We start from the raw sequence: 19,844 nt of genomic DNA, 5'->3' as shown, positions 1-19,844 counted from the left end.
AACCATCATGTTGATATATGGTTCCCATCCAAACCTTTCGGGTGGTATATCGAGGAAAGCACGTGCCAGTGAAGAAATGTACAAAAAAAAAAAAAAAGACCAAAACTCCCCACAAGTAACGTATTTTATTGATAATATCAAGCAATTATCAACTGTTATACAGGTGGCTGCTATGACAACCTAACTACATGGTAGGCTAAGAGATCTTTCCCCTGCATAGTGCGTTCACTTTGGCATAAAATAATTTATTTGGAAAGCAGATTCTGGGATACTAGTCACATTCAGAGAGCTGGGAAATAGATTCTGACTCCAGTATGGAGTATCAGTGATCATCATCCACTGAACTGAACAAACTTAATCCAAGTCACTCAAAATCTGGCAAAGTACATGTAGGTAGAGTAGTCGTGGTAGTATTCAAGACCTCCCCCCCCCACACTTAAACCCTGGCAGTGTAAAATATTAAATATATAATGATACATTATACCAGTCTTTTCTTTGAACATGACTAGTTTCCCTACCGGCACAACAACATATTAACCATGAAGGCACTTATTTTTTCCATCAGTAGTGTGAGAGATACTATCAAAGTAGCACCACCATTCATTGGGTCACATGGAAAATGCAGAATTCATGGGGGAAATGACAGTGCAATTCGATAAGGAGCCTCCACCACCTGCTCACACACTTCATACAAACGTGAATATATACATAAAAAATTGCTACAAATCTAGAAATATTCAGAAAGTTTTTTTTTCACAAGTGAGACAAACTACGGTATTATGTCACAAAATTCCCAGTGCTAGAGGTACAATGTTGATTTTATCAATCTTTAAAAAAAGGGTGGCTGAAACCACATTCTTTGAAATAAGTTGCTTTTGTGTATATATATGAAAAAAAGTTAAGACTGACAGAAATCGACCGTGTTTTACGAGACATTTCATTTCTCACAGGTCATCGATACCTCGCCGAATGTTCAACATCTCACGGACACGCAAACCCCACCCAATGTAAACAAGACGAAGAAAGGAACCCGAACCGCAGAAAGAAGTCCGAGCCTAGTAGTCCGGAACACCGACGCGTAGCCCTCTGTAGACAGCGATTCAATGGGATCGAGCACAAACTACAAATCACAGGAGTCAGAGGGCAGCGTCAGAAGACTCCTCCCACATCACCCTCCAGCCAATGACGAGCCTTCAGTGCTGCTTCCTCCTCCGCAGGTATCTGGCACGCTGGGCCTTGTGCATCTGCATGCCGAGATGGATGACCACACTGATGGGGACCAGGGCCGTGGTGACCCAGCCCTGGGGGCACAAAGCAGGAAGGAAGCCTTTAGCACAGGTGGATGGAGGACAGCTATAGGACCAGGGGCGGAATATGGAAGGGAGTAGAGGGGTGAACAACCCTATGCCCCACACTCTAGAGGGCCCCCTGCTGGTTGCAACAATTTCCTGTTAAGGCAGTAAGTAGTGTGACATCAGCTAGTTATATATATTCTTCTACAAGAAATGAGTAAATATGAGAAAAAGAGAAACCATGAATCTGGTGCATGTAAACAGACAGAGGTTGGAGGAACAGCAGAGGAAATGACGCCTCACTGTGCCCCCTCCCCCCGCTGAACTATTTTTGCCACCCCAGCAAGTCTTCTGCATTTACTGCCTCTAAAATTTTATTATACAAGATATTAATATAATGGCCCCCCTGAGCTTCTCTCACCCCCCCCCCCCCAAGACAAAACCTTGGCTTCGCCCCTGTATAGGACAGACCAGAGACACCAGCTACCACATTCCAGGGGATATGGTTACTCACCATGATAGCATGGGGAAAATAGCCATTGGTTTGGTTCTGTAGACCCACAGTCGACAGCTCTGCAGCTACGTAGCGTTCTGGGGTGGGCTTATCCAGAGTGGGCTTCCTGATTTTGGTCATCTTCGTGGCCACAAAGAATGGGAGCACGCTCTGTGCACGGCGGGAGGAACAATGGAGGGTCATTCAAAGATCTGCACCTTAAAATAAATGACGCTTTCCACAAAGGCAGCACCAGACAGAGCTGCTCCGAGACGAAGGGGCCAGAGCCCTGTCTGCGAGAGCAGGACCGGCAAAGACTCACCTGCACAATGATCCCTCTGTTCTTATACTCCGCATGAAGCCCTCGTGAGAAAAAGTCCACAAATGCCTGAGATGGGAGAATGCAGTGTAAAGGCTAGCAGTGAAAATCCAGTGACCAGCAGCACAGGAATCAGTAGGGCAGTTCATTATTACATCCATCCATCCATCCATTTTCCAAACCGCTTATCCTATTGGGTCGCAGGGGGTCCGGAGCCTATCCCGGAAGCAATGGGCACGAGGCAGGGAACAACCCAGGATGGGGGGCCAGCCCATCGCAGGGCACACTCACACACCATTCACTCACACATGCACACCTATGGGCAATTTAGCGACTCCATTTAGCCTCAGCATGTTTTTGGACTGTGGGGGTAAACCGGAGGAAACCCCACGACGACATGGGGAGAACATGCAAACTCCACACACATGTGACCCAGGCGGAGACTCAAACCCGGGTCCCAGAGGTGTGAGGCAACAGTGCTAACCACTGCACCACCATGATGCCCCTCATTATTACATATTCAAAAAAAAAAGTCATAAAATCAGCTTTAAAATGAGCACACAGTTGAAATGCAACTATAGAGTATGAACCTGATTTTGCGACACTAGGACAGTTGAATTACTTGCCTTGGTGGCAGAGTAAACGGTGAGCAGGGGGATGGGGTACATGCCACTTGCTGATGAGATGTTGAGCACCACACCCCTGGACCTGAAACAGAAGCATGGTCAGGCTCAGCTCTCAGCCGACTGGGTTTGGACTGCTGCAAAGGGGGGGGGGGGATACTTGTGCTCCCCACATGGGGTAGGTGGGGTCAGAGAACAGGCAGACATAGCTGCCTTCTGTCACAGTACGGCACGCATTAATCTAACTTTGCCTCGCACACTCTCTGTCACACACACACACCCTTCTTTCTCTTGCATGCCAGGCTCTATTCATGGCTGCCTCATGTGTTGTCATGGTAGCAGTTTCCTCACACCGTGCAGTCGCAGGGTGTAGAGAGGAGAACCGGAATACCCGGGCTAGCTGGGGTGGGTGAGGGCGGGTGCAGACCTAGGAAAAGCCCCTCTTCTCCATGCACACTCACTCAAGAGGGAAAAAGGTCAAATGGGGATTTAGGGGGTTAGGGGGTGGGCTCCACAAATCAAATGAGGCACCCTGAAATCTGCTCGGAGCCAAACGATTGCGATGCAGAATGTTCCTATTCATTCCTATGCTTTTCACAACGGCAGCAGGTCAGGGATAAGGATTTAATACAGTTTAACGAGTAAACATGGAGTGGCTTCCCGTGACGCCCCCGTGAAAGAGGAGGAATCTCCCCAGATCCCAGTAGCACCACTCACCTTTCCACCATCCCGGGCAACACCAGGCGTGTCATCTGACCAGACAGAAGAACAGTTTTACCAGAAGGCAGTGTCAGAAATTCCGCCTTTCCTGTAATTGGTCTAATGTGAAAACAGAGCCTGGATCATTTACACCAGTGTTTCTTAATCCGGTCTTTGGTGACCCACAGCCGGTCCACGTTTTTGCTCCCTCCCAGCTCCTGGCAGCAAAATGTGGACCGGCTGTGGGTCCCCGAGGACCGGACTGGAAACACTGGTTTACGCTACTTCATATAAATCTTCTAAAAACATTTACTGAAAATCCTTTGTGAGACTTGACTTTATTCAAAAATCTAAGAGGGGCTGTATAGAATTCACAAAATCTTCACGTCCCATTAAACTCCCCGGAAACCCCCCCGTTAATCGTGCATCTTGTGTGAAATACACTTTATATTTCAGGTAATCCACTTCATGTGCATTATAATGAAAAATCCACACCAAAAACAAAATTTACAACTGAACACCATTCAGTGTTTTTGTCCTCTTTTCCAGAAGAGAGGATAGGGAATGAATTTAGCCACCCGATGCTACAGGTGTGAGCCCTTTCATTCCATATTGGTGATTTAAAAAAAAAAAAAAAACCCAAAGCATTTCTAAATGTTGTGCAGAATAATCACTTTTAATTCCACATGTACACATAGAGGACAACATGCAGGTTTATGTGGCTGAATCAGGTATTTCCACTGCGTTGAACGCACAGACAGCTGTGGAGGTCCGGGGGGGGGGGGGGGGGGGTTGACATGTCAAAAAGTTAAAAGATTGGAGGGGGGGGTTGAGATGACACGGAGAAGGGAGAGGCAGAGAGGGGGATTTGAAGAGAAGTCTGCGTGGGTAGAGGAGAGCAAATCGTGGGGGTGTAGTTTGCTGTTGCTTTGGGAACCATAGAAATTGTAGGTACAACAGAGGGTGGGGGGAGGGCACACTTCAGGCCCCTCCCACTTCCAGCACTGGAGAACAGTGCGGCTCCCATCAATCATATCTCTACGAAGCCGTATCTCCAACAGTCAGTGAAGTGAATGCAGATTCATTTACTAACATGTACCAACCTGGCAGACTGAGGAGACGTTGACGTTTATCATGGTGTTAATGAACTAAAATGGAACAAAAAAGACGTGACAATCATGGAAAACAAAAACAACATGCAAAAAATAATAAATGTATAATCTGAATTACTGCATTACTTTAATATGATCTCTTTGGTCCAATAAAACAGCTTTATAGAGATTGCAAAAGCACAACCAAATGTAATAAGAGAAAACAAACTCACACTTTCTAAATGCTGGATGTTAAGGAAGAACTCCGGGTAGGAATAGGAGATTCCAACGTTGTTCACTAAGGAGGAAAAATAAAATGTTCCTGTTCTTAGCAGCGTCGTAGCGCGCAGAATATGAAGTTCTAATCGCCAGCAGGTGGCAGCAAATGCTCAATAATCAGTGGCGGTGGAGGGACGTTTAATGCTTGGCAACTCACACATGGAACACACAGCACTGGCAAAAATGGGTCTTGAAAGGCAAAGCAATATGTAGTGTCTGTACTGAGCAGAGGGGCACACACACTCACACACACAAACTTAGGGCTGAGGACTGGCTTTACGGTGCCAGATCACTGGCCATTTCCTGAGGAGATTCAGTTTGGGCAGAACAGTGTTTTTCTTGATTAATCCCAAATTAAATAAAGGTGTAGGTGGCCTGCCAGGGGCCAATAGGGGGAAAGCGATGGAACAAAAGGGAATAACTGAGGGGGGGGGGGGCAGTACCCATTCCAGACTCCTCACCCAAGACTCCGATCTCCAGGCCAGCCAATCCGCTTTCGATAGTGCGATACACATCTAAGGATCCAAAATCCACGGAGATGGTCTTCGTTTCCACATTGTACAGATACTCTGGGCAGATGGAAATACGAGGATGAAAAAACTGAGAAGTCAGTTGTACCTCCCCTGATTCTGTGTTTTCTACCCTCAGCTTCATCCCCCCAGTGCCTGTTCCTCATTACCACACAACCAGCATTCCACAGATTTCTGATATTAATCCGTGCAAGTACACCATTTACAGACAGCAGGGGGCGCTGCACCACTGGGCACTGGGCAAACACCCCCTTCTCTTGCTCCCCTCCGCCCGTTGCAATTAGAATTTATTGTCATAAGACCCATTTATCTGAACAGCATTCAGTGAATTACAGCAGGAAAATTCCTGCAAGGTGTCACATGGTGGACACTGGCCGTGCAAGCACTGTACACTGGGCGAGGCTGAATGAAGAAAATCCCTCTTAAAATCAAGCCTGCATTTTTTTTTAGACCTGAAATCAAAAGGAGAATCAAAATAGCACCTCTTTTTAAATGACACACATACAGTGTTCGGGGGCTGGAGGGGGGCGGAGGGTAGCCAGGCCTGGAAGCCTCTGCGCCCAGCTCGTGACTTGGCCGACACCACCCCCTCCTGCCCCCACTCCCCCCTCCTCACTGGGCTACAGGCACGACAATGGAAACGACACACTGGGTAGCTGCAAATCCCCATCCAATGGCATCGCTTCAGCTGACGTCAAGACCCCAGAACTTGGGGCAGGGGGCGGCTGCAGAACCAGGGATTACCATTAAAATGGCGCTATTTGTGCGTGTAGCCGCCGACGCCCTATCCAGGCAAACAGTGCATAGCGCCACCTCTGGCCAACCCTACAAATCAGCGCCCCAGTGTGGAGACCTATCGGCTGGCCGGTGCTGGCATGGGGAAGCCCCTCCACCAGCTCCTAACAGCCACAACCAGTTTCCCATTCAGCCTGTAATTCCAGTTCTCCCATTCAGAAAAATGAGGAGATGCTAGAGAAAGGAACTGCGAGTCAGAATAAGCCAATGAGAAATAAAGGAAGAAGAGAAGGGGTACGGAAGCTGCCATGCTACCCCATCCCACGCCTCCGCCGTACGAGCCGCTACGAGCTGTGATGTGTGTGTCTATGTGTGTGTGTGTGTGTGTGTGTGGGGAGGGGGTCTGGGAGGAGACGCAAGTGACAGCCTGCGTCCGGCTGGGTGGGGCTCGTGGACTTTCTCCTCACTGCCTGCACGCTGCGCTCCTTCCTAAAAATACATTTTCCATGATGGTCATCAAACCATCCAAATGGGATTCCGGACTCACACGGAGAAGGAGGGAACTGACCCAAAAGGCAAAGAAAAACAAAAAAAAACCATGATGCTGTTTTGGTTTCCGCTTCCGGGGGCCCGTCTGCATTGCCTCCTCAGCCAGCTGTGTGATGTTTCCCTTCGAGAGCCAGTCAGCGTCCAGAGGCTCGCACTACGCAGCCACCCCATGGCAGCCACGCGTCCTTCAGGCACGACGGGAGGCGGCGGTTTGAGGACACCCAGCCCATCCATCTCCACAGCCCTCGCACCCCCCAGGCCCTCGTGGGACATCGGCACACGACCGTGTGCTGATGCTGAAACCACCCCCCCCATCCCTGGTCACAATGACCCTCGTAGGGTGGCGCGAGCGGGGAGCGGTCTCCTTGCTCCTGCAGGAAAGGCGTCACCAGCGGGTGTGTCAAAGCGTGTCTGTGACCCCCCCCCTGCCCCCAGACGGTGTTCTGCCTGAGAAGCCCCTCCCCATTACAACGTCAGCAGCCTGACTTTCAGCACAAGGCTAAAAATACCCAAGCTCATTAACATCAGACTGGCTGCCACTGAATGGAGAGCAACTGTGCACAGATTCAGCACAGCACCTCACACGCACACACATGCACTCGCCAAATACTACCTGGGGAACATTTAGGCAACTTTAACCTTCCCCCACGAGTTTCCTCAGACCTTAGGCCGGTCGAATATCCTATACCCTTAATTCTTTATATAATCTGAGTGACTATGGTGACTTGGTGTGCAATACACGGTAGGGGGTACAAATGTGCTTCGCGAGCCAGTGAAACAGCAGCGACCCACACAACAAGGGGGAATGGCGCCCAAATTTCGCATCATAGGCACATTGGAAAAGCGCACCAAGTCAGGGCAGACGTGGAGAAAGACGGAGCCATCGCACGCTGAGAGATGGCACCAGCGGGTCGCAGACAGGGGGCGCACTCACCCAGCGACTTTGAGACGTCATCCAGCTTCTCCTGGGAGCGGCTGATGAGGACCAAGGCAAAGCCTCGTCGAGCAAGCTGTGGGGGGGGGACGACACAAAATAATACCCTCAGTACCAGCAACAAGAAAAACACTACAGTCCCCATTCAGTACAGGGCTATCGGGGGTAGAGGTGGACATTTCAGATCCAGAAAGTAAAAATCCAGACCGAGGTTACAGAAAGAAATCAGAGAGGTTACAGAGAGGCTGCTTCGTTCAATGGGCTGGTTGGAACAAACATCTTGGTACCGATTTTTACCTTCTGGATCAGATACGTCCACCTCTGATGAGAGGCATCAGCGACGGTGTCACAAGGCCTTCTCTGCTCATTCAAAGATGGCAGAGGGCGATACCAGGTGCCGACTAGTGTTTCAGGGTTTAGGAGCCTAATGGGCTGAGCGCCACCTGCAGGTTAACGCCGTTTCTGTCAGACTCGGATCTGACCTCACTTCGGCCATGTGGTTAAACTTAGAATCACAATCCCAAGCAGAGGGGTACGTCAATTCAGGAGTTAAACCCGCACCATGTCCGTGAAAGGCATGCGCGCATGTGCGCTCAGGGCCCCCCCCAACACCCCACCCCATCAGCACATTAAAGGCCCTCGTAAACCACCACCCCCCCCCCCCACCGCCTGCCCTGATCTCCCAGAGAAACCTCTCCAGATGAGTCACCGTGATTTCCGTGAACGAAATGAAATATATACAAGGGCCAGGAAGCTTACCTCCTTCGCGTAGGCTTTCCCGATGCCATCTGTAGCTCCTGTCACCACTGTGGGGAGGGGGGGGATGGGGGGCGAGTGAGAGGTCACAAAAGGCTGATGCACATGCTTAAGCCCCAGTGTTTTTATTTGGGGGGGGGGGGAAATACCAGAACCACCATTCATGTTTGTAAATTGAGCGCCACTCACAGAGGTGCAGCTCAAACCCAGATTTCATATTGCCTGAACACTGCTTGTTGGATACTTAGAAGATGGGGGGGGGGGGGGGAACAGTTCATCTATCCAAAAAAGACCCAAAATTACTGAATGGGCCACCGCAGGCACAGGGACGTCTGAACAGAGCTCCGAAGCTTAGAACCGCAGTCCCACCATAGTTGCTTCACAGTCCTTACCCTGTCCAGATACCAATTTTACGCACTCTACTTATGGCCCACCCTCTTCCGGTTAGCATGTCCATGTTTGAATGGAGATGCTGGGAAGGAGAGGATTGGAAACCAGTATGTATTCATACCTGTAATAATGGTTGGTGGGTTATTTTACCTTCTCTCTTCCAGTACTGCTACTGGCCAACAGGGTAGGGCCTAGGTAGGGTGCGTGCGAGCACACACACACACACACACACACACACACACACACACACACACACACACACACACACACACACACACACACACACACACACACACCTCTGCACCCCAAGAGCCACAGAACTCTGCTGATTAAAGATTAATATGGGCAGCTTGCAGTCACTGTAGCTGCACTGGAGAGGAGAGGGAGGGAGCGAGAGGGTGATGACGAACAATAAGGCTGAGAAAAGGGGTGGGGGGGGGGCAAGGACAGATCCTGGGGGCTGCTAAAAATAGAAACGAAAGAATGAAAGGCAGAGAGGAGAGAGAAGGAGAAGGGGAATAACCAAGAGTAGAAATGAGTCACTTACAGGGAGGGGGGAGGAGAGTGAGGAAAAGGTAATCAATCAGATGGGTGCATTTGGTTTCTCCCGATTCAGGCAGCAGTGGCCCAGTAAGTTAGCTCTCTACCTGCAGAGGAAGAGTACCAAACCACAGTCAGCAAGTGAGCAAAGTGCTCCCAAATACCATGGAACGATGGAAAATGTCCTCCGTAGCAACAGGTTTTAGCTCAGGTGCCAGCCTGTTAAACAATGCCAGGGGGGCCCGGTATGGCAGTGGAGTTTGCTGGATGCAGTGGTTAGATGCAGTGGTTGTGCACAGACGTGTAGAGCTAACGTTTTTCTCTCTCTCTCTCTCTCTCTCTCTCACACACACAACTGCAATACTCTGGAAAGCTCAATGTGTGTGTCTGCTGGGAACAGAATGCAGAAGAGCTGGGGTCTAAACTTGTGCCGCTGGCATATACATGAGGTCCTTGGTCAGTCATACTGAAACAGGTAAACCTGCATGTTGAATGAGCAACAGTCATTCATATTGTTCAGTGGTAACCTGGGGTGGGGGGGGGGGGGGAAACAGACCACGGTCATCACAGACTCATTGCACCACGGGCATGACACCCAGATTCCCTAGGACTAAGGTGGACCACTCTCCTTCGGATGTTAAAGGCAGCAGTCTCAGTCATATCTGCTCGATGTTTGCCTCCAAAAAGCACACTGAAGGCCCACAGCTCAATCGCTCAGGGCGTGTGTGATATTTTGCGCGATATTCTGCATGTAACAGCATTACATGACGCTGCCCTTCTCCCAGTCGAGCTCCCGCCGGGATTTAATTCCCTTCAATCAAGGGCCGATGACGTCAGCAACGCACGGCAGAACGAGGCCATGCAGCAGTGGCTTCTGTACACAGCGGCCTCAACTTGACCGCCTCTGACGTCCATCCGTCCATAGGACCACACTGGCACCACAAATATGGATGGCGGGTACTTTGAGGGGATTGAAATCTCATCTCCTGCCCAGTTGGGGTCCTGGGTGCAGGGGCGAGGAGTCGGGGGGCAGGGTGGGGGTGGTTTAAAATGCCAAGTTCCCTGCTCGGAGCACGGGGAAGATACGCACTAGTGTATGAGCACACTGGGAAACACTGACATCCCCACGGCGGCACACTGGGAAACACTGACATCCCCACGGCGGCACACTGGGAAACACTGACATCCCCACGGCGGCACACTGGGAAACACTGACATCCATACAGTGGCACACTGGGAAACACTGACATCCATACAGTGGCACACTGGGAAACACTGACATCCCTACAGCAGCACACTGCCGCTGCTACTCCCGCTAAATATTCCAGGGGCTAAAAAAAGCAGCAGCGAGATTAAAAATAGCAGCCAGCTCCGCAGCCTTGTCTGGTACGGCAGCAGCAGTCGAATACCAACGAGACACTGCCCCTCCCTCACTCCCCCCTCCCTGCCTGCTGCTCTCGCACGCTCCCTCCCCCCACACAGACCCAGCTCCACCCCACCCCCGCATCACGCTCGACCCCCTTCCCAGCAGGCATGGCCGTGAGTCCACAAGCCTCTACCACACAGTGGGCACAGGGGGGCGCCGGTGGCCTGCAGTCCCACCCCCCCACCAATCACCCACCTCTACCCTCACGAAGCAGCTAGTCCGTCTCCATACCACTGCTGCAACACTTCCCTCTGCCTTCCTTTTTTTTGCCTGCAAAACACGGCCACTGAAAACCAGACTGCTACAGCAGACCAAATTTGCCTCACCAATTTACTTCATCAGAAAGCCCTTGTGGCGCCCCCTCCCCCCCCCCAGCCCCTCGCCCCACCCAGACCCTCTGCGGCTGCCGTCCTTGAACACTCGCCTATGTGTGCAGTTATACAATCCCGTGCTCCCTCGCCAGGTTTCAGCAGCACGGGGCCCCCTGCACCTCCCTGAAGACGAGTCACTCTCAAACCGGCATGACAACATACAGGGTCTGTAGAGAAGAGGCTACATTTGGGGTTTCATTGTTTAAAATGAAAAACAAAAATACTGGTTCTTAAATAATATTCACGGGCTCCTTGAAACCAGAGGATCGCTGCCGGAACCATTCTAACTGAATTCAAATAAAAAAGAAAATCACACCAATCACAAGCTATACAGAGGCCCTGGTTACACCAGGACCGAAAATGGGAAGGATGGCATAAAAACCAGACACGAAGCCACTGGAATCCAGGGTAACTGGAAAAGCATGAAATTCCACAGTACCTGCTAGTCGGCGGGCAAACTTTACGGCACATTGCACAACCCCAGGACACCATTTTTATACATCGCTGATGACGTACACATCAGGGCGGGGGATTAACGAACACACATGGGGGAATGACCTTGAACACCTGAGCGGACCGACCACTGACAAGATTAACAACTAAAACAACTGGAGAATCTGGAAAATGGACAAGCAGGGATGTGTCTGGGAAGGACGATGTACGTGTGCGGGGCTGCAGAGTCAGAGTCGGAGTCAGAACCAGAGTCAGAGTCAGAACTAGGGGGCAGAAGACAGGCAAGAAAAGCAAGGCAAGTCCATGGGACTCCAGGCTGAGCACTAGGGTCAAAAACCTTAAGGATGAAATACTACACATCTCTGATACTGTGGAATTAATGTCTGATTGGGGGGATATTTGTGTTTATTTTTCTTTTTTTAGGAATTTTTGTGATAAAACAATGATGAGCTTTCGCAGAAAAGACAGGCAGAATATCTGGTTTCTTTATACAAATTTTTTAAATGCGAGTCGTGACACAGATAAGGAAGGGAGGGCTGGGGAAAGATGGTTCTCTGCAATGAGAGGGAGGGAGAGAGAGGGATTGGGAGGAGTCTGTTCTGTGCAAATGGAGAGACAGAGAATGAGAGATCAGCAATGGAGATAGGCTCATCTGAGGTGGGGGGGGCGGGAAGCAGAGCGGGAAATGAGGAGCCGCGTTTTTCCCAGCAGCCTCAGCGGCAGCACGTGTCCCCGAAGGTGTTGGTCACGTGAGCGGCTGCATCATCACCTCCCTGAATCCCCACCCCACACAGCAGAAAAGGACCCTCTTTCTCACCCCCTCCTGTCTCTCAACCTCAACAGCCAGTCAGAGGCGCCATTCACAAGAGGCGGGGAGATTAATGTCCATGAGCGGGGAAAAGGCCGTTGACAGGCAGAGACCAGCATCCCGCCGATTCACACGCGCCGGGAAACATGCAGTGGTTCATTCACACATGTGCGTGTCTGTGCCGTGAATGGTGCCAAGCCTATTCATAAAAAGCCACCCTTTCAGGGGAAGTATAGACCCCTTAACAGATGTGAATGCTGCAGAAATTACCTGGACGTCAGGGTGGGGAGGGGGGAGTCGGATTAAGCAAGAATGCCTCAAACCCCTTACATAGAAATGTATTTAATAAACATAAACATTTCCTACATGGGGGGTGCATAGAAAGGGATAGAGATGAAGCAATGTGCCAGCACCCTAAAATACCCCCAAAGCTAGTCATTGTAAGATCAGTCACCATAGTAGGTGATAAACTCCACGTGTCTCGTCCCCCAAAGCCAGATTCACAACCCTCGGGGTAGCAATGGAGACCAATGGACACCAGCCACTGCCCTGTGGTCTCCCCCAGTCCCTGGGCAGTTTTGCACTGTTGCACTGCTTCAGCAATTGACTGCATTGATATATAATCCCAATGGATGTGGGCACAAAGAAGATGTCATTCAGCTTCTTACATAGAATCACCAACCTTAAAGGAGGACGACGACGACAATCTAACAATTATTCTTTGTAGTCCATGACAAAGGCACAGATATGACGTACGTCAAATAGCCTACGAAGGTACACATTATCAAAAGAGCTGTGAATTCTCACGAGCAAAAAAAAAAACAGAAAAATACAAAAATATATATATAAAAAATAATAAAATAAATCACTGCGATTCACGTTCACCGCGTTATACTCGAGTTCACCAGCAGGGGTCTCCGACGCAACACAATCGGAATCTCCGCAGGACACGAGCCAAAGCCACCAAAGAGGGAACCCCCTCGCTCACCAAGCACAGCATTACAGGCTTGGGGTTCGGGGTGAACCCATAAGTACCGTGTAGCGCTCTCAAAACACTATTAATTATATTTTAAATCCACCGTGAGGTAGTTAAAATAAACTATGTAAATAACGGGGTTAAAGGCAGATTGTTCTACATCACCTTGTTAGGAGAGCAGCTGCGTTGACGTGGTAAAGATAAAAAATCCCTGTTACACAATAATTTAAAAATATATAGCCGAATACTTCATACGCTTTAGTGTAACTTACTAGCACATCATACACTTTTGCTTCTAGAGTACGTCACCTATTACTGCAATATGCCATTTCTAGAAGCAGCAAATATTTGCTGCAGTGTTGGAATGATCGGTTTCAGCAAAAAGCCAAGCAAAAAAGTTAGTCAGGAAACGCAGAGCTGCTGATGCATGCAAGGCATGTTTATCGAAGTATTGTTAAGCAACAGACACACTCACGTGGCAAGCATCCTGCTCTGAAAGTAACAGTCATCAATCTGGCATCACATAGTAATAGCAAAGGAATGTCGCATATCAGAGAGAATAAAGAGCCTTGTCTAAGATGACAGACTTACAGCACCTGGGAGAAGCATAGCAGGAAGGAGCGCAAGTAAACTCGTTTGTGGCCGCGTATTTGCGCGCTGGCACCCCGTGGCACTAGTTCATGTGTCCTAGCCTGGAACTGAACTTATTCCAACTTCTAGACTGGTCAGACCTGAAATCTCCACTGTCGGTTTCTGGGAGTGTTTCCTCCATGTTTTTCCCCTTAAACCCAACAGGTTTGCCCACCCAATGAAAAGGAACCAACTCAGTACTGGAAAGCAAAAATGAGTCATTCGTGCATAGTGTACATTTTTGTACAAGTAAACGGATCACCAGGCAACAAGCGACTTTCACGCAAGTGGTGCAAGTGGAGCCTGGGGCGCTGAAACCGACGGAACAAGAATATTTGTGCTTGTTAATGATACAGCTGACCCCCCCCCCCACCACCTCATGCAGTGTAACTTTAATTGTGGTGTGCCCAGATCTAGATATTCGTGTCATTAATAATGACCATCAAATTATTTTATCGCCATAATACATTTCACTCGTTGCTCCAAGCCGAAGATACAACGTAAAGCATGTAATACTCGGTTTTTGAACTGGTTCAGTAAATGGTGTGCATAATTCCATAGCTATAACGTGATTAAACGCTATTAAAAGGAATGGAACAAAAATTTAAGACGTGCAGCTCGCGAAAGAGATGGGGGGGGGGGATGGATAAGTGGGTCGAACTGGGCCAAGTAAATACCTGCGGTTAGAGGGACCTCGCACTCGGACTGATCTGCGCGCCGCCAGACGCGCTCATCGTGCACGGGGCGCATTCTCACCAAGCGCGCTCCGTGACGCAGTGGTGGATGCACACTGTGCACGTTTGAAGTGTGATCGCTTACATTCAAAGGGGGTGCGATTATTCTGTTCAACCAGTAACATTTATCAAAATTTCTTATCCAAGTCACATTAATATGAGAGTGGAGAAAAGAGTAAATTAAAACTAAAATTAAAATCACTGACAAAAAATCAGATGCGCAGAGCCGTACCCTACGAAAATACCTCATACACAGGTACACAAAATTTTACCTAGGTTTCCAATTAAAACGCAATTTCAAAAACCGCTTTGTACATAAATCGATAACAGTGTAACTTACAATCGAAACATATTGTTCCAACTCACATTTCAATAGTCAATAACGCGAGTTAACACTAAAACCATTCTGAATTAAATTTGTGTATTTCGAAGGATTGTAAACATTTGAAATATGTGATGACGATGTTAACAGCCAGCGATCTGCATCCCTGTCATACTATGACAATTGACATTTTATTTTCCCCCCATAATTATGAATTATAAGAGATATGAACACAGCCGATCCTAGTCAACTCACCTGCCCATTTCCCAAGCTTAGTGGAGATCAACTGGCCATTCCCCAACACCCATATCCGAAGCCCCAGGAGCAATTGGTAGACCAACCACACCGATACCCAGGCCGCTGTAAAAGCACCAACCCAGTACAAAGGCGCCTCGGCCCAGTGTAGTAAGACCTTAACGGTGAACGACTGCATGACAGTGGCTTACAGAACAGTGCCAAAGCGTGAATTTGAAATTAAATAACCCTATAACGTGAGATCCCTTTAAGCTAAAGCAGCAGCATGACACAACTCTTTAACAGTCTGCACAGATTGGAGTGCACGCCCCCCACCTACTCTTTAGGCTCCTGGCAAGCCCACCTCTAGTGACGACTGGTTGAATATCCTGTCAATCAAAGGATTCTCTTCTGTGTTTGGTGAATTTGGGCGTCGTCTGCCGAAGGTTGCTCTCATTCATCCCCTTTTTTTAAGAAAACGAGGGGAGGGCTTGTTTCAGTCATGTATAAGACCTGATTGGACAGGCATTACAGCAACCTAAAATCTAGGATTTTATTGGCTCTACTTCGCACAAGTTTCACTGTCGGAGGGAGTATTACAAAACACCTTAAACCCACGCTTTCGCTGTCCTGCCCATACCATTTTATGAATGGACAGTAATTCCGATTGGTGCATACCCTTATCCCCCACGTCCCTCCTACTGTGGTGCTTTTTGAACAATTCATACGTTAATATGAGTGCCAATCAAGATCCTCTGAGTTCCTGTTGCTCAAACGATTCGCTTTTCAGCATTAAAATACTGCCGCACCAGAGAAGGACTTTCGTGAATTCTTCTTTTATCCACACATCCACCTCTAAAATGCTATTTAGTCTTGCAGGCATAATGTACATCCTTGCACGCGTTTCATGTGTGACGTGTTTGTACAGAGAAGAAGCGCCACAGAAAGCAGCCTTCCGTGGACTACAGCTCCCAGAATCCTGCGCACTGGAGAGACTCGCGAGACAAAATTTCGTAGCAACTTTTACAAACACGGAAGAAGGATTGCGGTTATATAAACATCTAGGCAGTCCTACTCACCAAGCTCTCCACCATGTGAGATCACAGCTCGTAGATTGCTTCGTGAGCTACTCTCGCACATAGCACATGCAAGATGTATGTAGACTGACGTTGGACCAAAAACAGTTGTATTATTCAGAATTGTTTCGATGTTCAAACGAGTTAGAACATTCTTATTAAACTAGCAATCGTGATTAGCTCAGTGTTTTGGCTTCAGTATGTTTTAAGTCGTTGTCGCCATGCTTCTGGGGTTTCTCAGACTTAATCTGGAATTTGACATAAAAATAGTATACACCAGCAACGTATTTTCAAAAAGAAACACACCTAACGCCCCTTTTAAAGATAGCTTAGTAGGAAACTACAATTGTTTCAGTAAAATGTACATATAAAGATTATTATTTTTTGCGCTAAAAGAAAACATCTCATTAGAGCTTCTGTGTGCTGTGTTACAGGTACATATAATTTGGTGCTTAACTGCATCAACACATCTGAGTTGGTAGGTTGTACATGAACGCAGCATTTTCAAAACAGCGTGATGGTAAAATTACATTAATCATTAGTTTTCACAACCGTGTTATGCCAAATTATTTTTATTAAGGAATGCTCACATAACGTGGGTAGATATGGTTCACAGAACAGATACATGCAATGTATGAATCACCCTAATTAACATTACATCAAAACAGTGGAACACAGCAAGGTCATATCACTAAAATAAATATGTAACATGTTGATTATAGGATTTTAAACATTTTTTGCATCCCTAAGGGAAAGAAATACATGTTTCAATAGTATGCTACGCAATGTACCATACACATAAACGATTGCATATACACACAAAAAAGTACACATGTGCATTACATTTAAAACTCAATCATTTATCCTGTCCCCTCAGTCATGATGCACGAATCGTGTGTTTTCAGGCAGTGCAACATAAGTAAAAGTAATATAATATCTACTTCTTACGTTATCTAAGAGTGGTTGTTAGAGTGGTTGTTTAGAATAAGTATAAATTACGGTGAAATTACATTGCTGTACTTTTTTTCAGAAACTTTTAAATTATCACCTTCAGTACATATCCTGTCTACTCAGATAACGATCCACAAGTCACGATATTTTTCCAAAGCATAACAGCAATTAAATCCAGACATGGAAAATACACCTTTTCACTGTTACATTTTTTTAAAAAAAAGCAGAATTTTAATTAATAATGCAGATCTGAAATGAGACGAGCATGAGTCCAAAGTTAATCGATTCAGTTTAAATAATTATGTGTATTGCCTATCGTCCTCTCTTTCACATCACAAGACACTTCATAGGTTTTCCACAATAATATATGTTAAATGTATATTGCAACGAATGGTTTCATACGTATAGCATAACGTAGAATTAGGCCTACCTACATTTTGGTATAAATGATTCCAATAAATAAATTCTTGTGAAAAAACGGACAGAAAAAAAGTTAAAATTATATATATTTATTTTATGATACACAGAAAATCTTTCCATATCTGCAAAATAAAACATTTCATTAAGGTAACACGAGAGTCGTACAATACTTTGACAAAAGTACTAAAATTTCAAGATAAAGTGTCACACATCATCTCCTCAACTTCTACAAATGTAGTTTAAATTTGATAACAGCATACATTGTCACAAATGACTACCTCTGATTTTTATAAACACAACTGCAGCTTTTTCAGCTTAACTTCTAAAAACCAGATTTTTGTAAACATATTTCTCTTGATTAAACAAAAAGATATATTTCTATATATCTCAGAACCTAATAGCTTGTTTTTTATAACTGAGATAAAATAAGGCATGAAACACTCAAGTAAGAAAGTTTTTTTTTGGCACGCAAGTACTTCCGTTCAGCAGATACTGGCACGACTTATGAATCAGCACCAGTGATCAGAGGACAGCGACCGTCAGAGCGCGTATAACTGTGCTCTCTTAACATGCAGAACCAACAAACAGCAAGATTAAGCCACATACAGTAACATTCAAATATAGTGCCCACCTTCCTGAACGCCGTGCACGCCTGTGTATATGTGGCTGGAGAGAAACAAGGATTCCAAACGATGTGTTTTTTCCCTAAATAATAATAAATAGTGTTAAAACCTGCTTCGTAACAACTGCAAATGCCTGGCAATACAGTAATATTTTTGCACAAACCAAATGAATTCGGGTTTTGCTTTTCTGAGATAGTTTGCACGGCTAAGTTCTTAAATTTCACAAAGTTGAGACGTTACAGGACGTCACACTTCTGCACCGTGTGTATTTTGGCCCCATGTGCTTTTTAGTGGCTATTCTGAACGATTTATACTTAAAGATGAATGTCATGTATAATTTTGCACAAATTCATTGGACTGTGCGCCTCAGTTGGGCCACATTTCCGTTTCTTTAGATTTATCAGTACTGCATACACACCTACCTCGTTAAACTAAAACTTAATCCGCGGATAGTTATTCAAATTTAATTTAGGTCGACAAAACTGCACCCAGTGCAGGTAAATTTATATTGTTGCACGAAGCTTCTAAATCAGTGTCTAATTGCTGCGTTTTTGATCTACATATCTGACCTTTTTATTCTGAGACGTTTAGTTGCACAAACGTACGTGCGTTTTGTATTACAATTAAGGTACAATTTTGTGGTTTTGCGACAGCTAGTTTACTATCTGTACATTTTTATTTCATAGCTTTTAATATGTCAGTGCGATACATATGGAATTTAGTCATACGTTTCTTATTTTATAGAATTTAACGAACCATCTCTCTCTTCAGAAGCAAATTTAAATAAAACAGTATTCAAAGGCAGCAAATATTTTCGACACAGCCCCATATAGGAATTAACAATACAGCAGACACTGCTGAAATCAAACAATACCATGATTTACCTGTTGCGAATGAAGTCACGAGAAGGCCATGTCTTAATTCGAAAAGGGCCTCCTCCATTAGGACTTAAAATTAAACGCATTTCTGGGAAAACAGAGGCAAACAAGCAGCTATTACATGGATGAAGATTAAAAGTAATCAGCAGAAGGGCATGTGAGGCATGTCAGCATGGTCTTTCGCCAGTATGTCATTATTATTACGTTCCTCTTCCTCATCATCATCATCATTACCGTTGCTTTCACACTTAGCAAGGCCAGAACCTTTTTCTAGTCAACTTTTCAATACCTCAGGACCTCACGCCTGTCTTTCAGTCATGTATGCATCAAACTGAATTCACTACAGTTCACTGTATTCTTACAGAATGTGCCTGTACCGTGAAAGAGTATAACTCTCCCTCCTCATGCAAAAGAAGAAAAGATCACAAAAGATCACAATGAATCACTAGGACCCGTTTCTGCATTTACAGTCAACAGACTACTGATTTACATCAGACGACACATATCTTTCATTAATGAATACTTCTCAAATACATGCAACATAGTACGTTCGCCCTACGTCTAAACATATATTATATTATGACATTAAACAAGTTTCTTAGTTTTGTCAAAAAAAACCTAAGAACTGGACTGACAGATCTAATTACACCTTACAAATCAAAAAAAATAATTATACACATTTGTGCTAAACACGTTTATATAAAATACAAAA

At 46.4% G+C, this 19,844-nt stretch overlaps 1 protein-coding gene across 3 annotated transcripts; it reads right to left on the bottom strand.

Moving 5' to 3' along the window:
* Positions 1 to 106: 106 nt before the first annotated feature.
* On the bottom strand, positions 107 to 15,491 carry hsd17b12a (hydroxysteroid (17-beta) dehydrogenase 12a). Of its 3 annotated transcripts, none has more exons than XM_048973345.1 (11): positions 15,206 to 15,491; positions 8,304 to 8,350; positions 7,545 to 7,620; positions 5,258 to 5,365; positions 4,751 to 4,815; positions 4,530 to 4,574; positions 3,445 to 3,479; positions 2,731 to 2,812; positions 2,108 to 2,173; positions 1,807 to 1,956; positions 107 to 1,301 (listed from the first exon to the last, which is right to left on the bottom strand). In XM_048973345.1, exons 1-11 carry the CDS (start codon positions 15,381 to 15,383, stop codon positions 1,194 to 1,196), a joined length of 960 nt encoding a protein of 319 aa, XP_048829302.1. In that variant the 5' UTR covers positions 15,384 to 15,491; the 3' UTR covers positions 107 to 1,193. The 3 variants fall into 3 exon arrangements, with proteins under 3 accessions (XP_048829302.1, XP_048829301.1, XP_048829303.1); XM_048973344.1 differs by lacking the exon at positions 15,206 to 15,491 and adding an exon at positions 14,572 to 15,199; XM_048973346.1 differs by lacking the exon at positions 15,206 to 15,491 and adding an exon at positions 13,861 to 14,545.
* Positions 15,492 to 19,844: the final 4,353 nt, after the last annotated feature.

This window comes from Brienomyrus brachyistius, chromosome 13, assembly GCF_023856365.1.
Source record: "Brienomyrus brachyistius isolate T26 chromosome 13, BBRACH_0.4, whole genome shotgun sequence".
NCBI classification, from domain to species: Eukaryota; Metazoa; Chordata; class Actinopteri; order Osteoglossiformes; family Mormyridae; genus Brienomyrus; species Brienomyrus brachyistius.
The sequence above is the reverse complement of the archived record's forward strand: the minus strand, read 5'-3'. Positions and strand labels throughout refer to the sequence as shown.

What these genes read in the sequence shown, in the direction of transcription:
- hsd17b12a (XM_048973344.1), bottom strand. Translation starts at nt 14,878, where the DNA reads ATGAGGTATTTTCGTAGGGTACGGCTCTGCGCATCTGATTTTTTGTCA. An exon ending in CGAGGTCCCTCTAACCGCAG is followed by an intron (nt 8,351 to 14,571) that starts GTATTTACTTGG and finishes CCCTCCCCACAG; the next exon opens with TGGTGACAGGAGCTACAGAT. An exon ending in ACAGAGGGATCATTGTGCAG is followed by an intron (nt 1,957 to 2,107) that starts GTGAGTCTTTGC and finishes CGCCGTGCACAG; the next exon opens with AGCGTGCTCCCATTCTTTGT.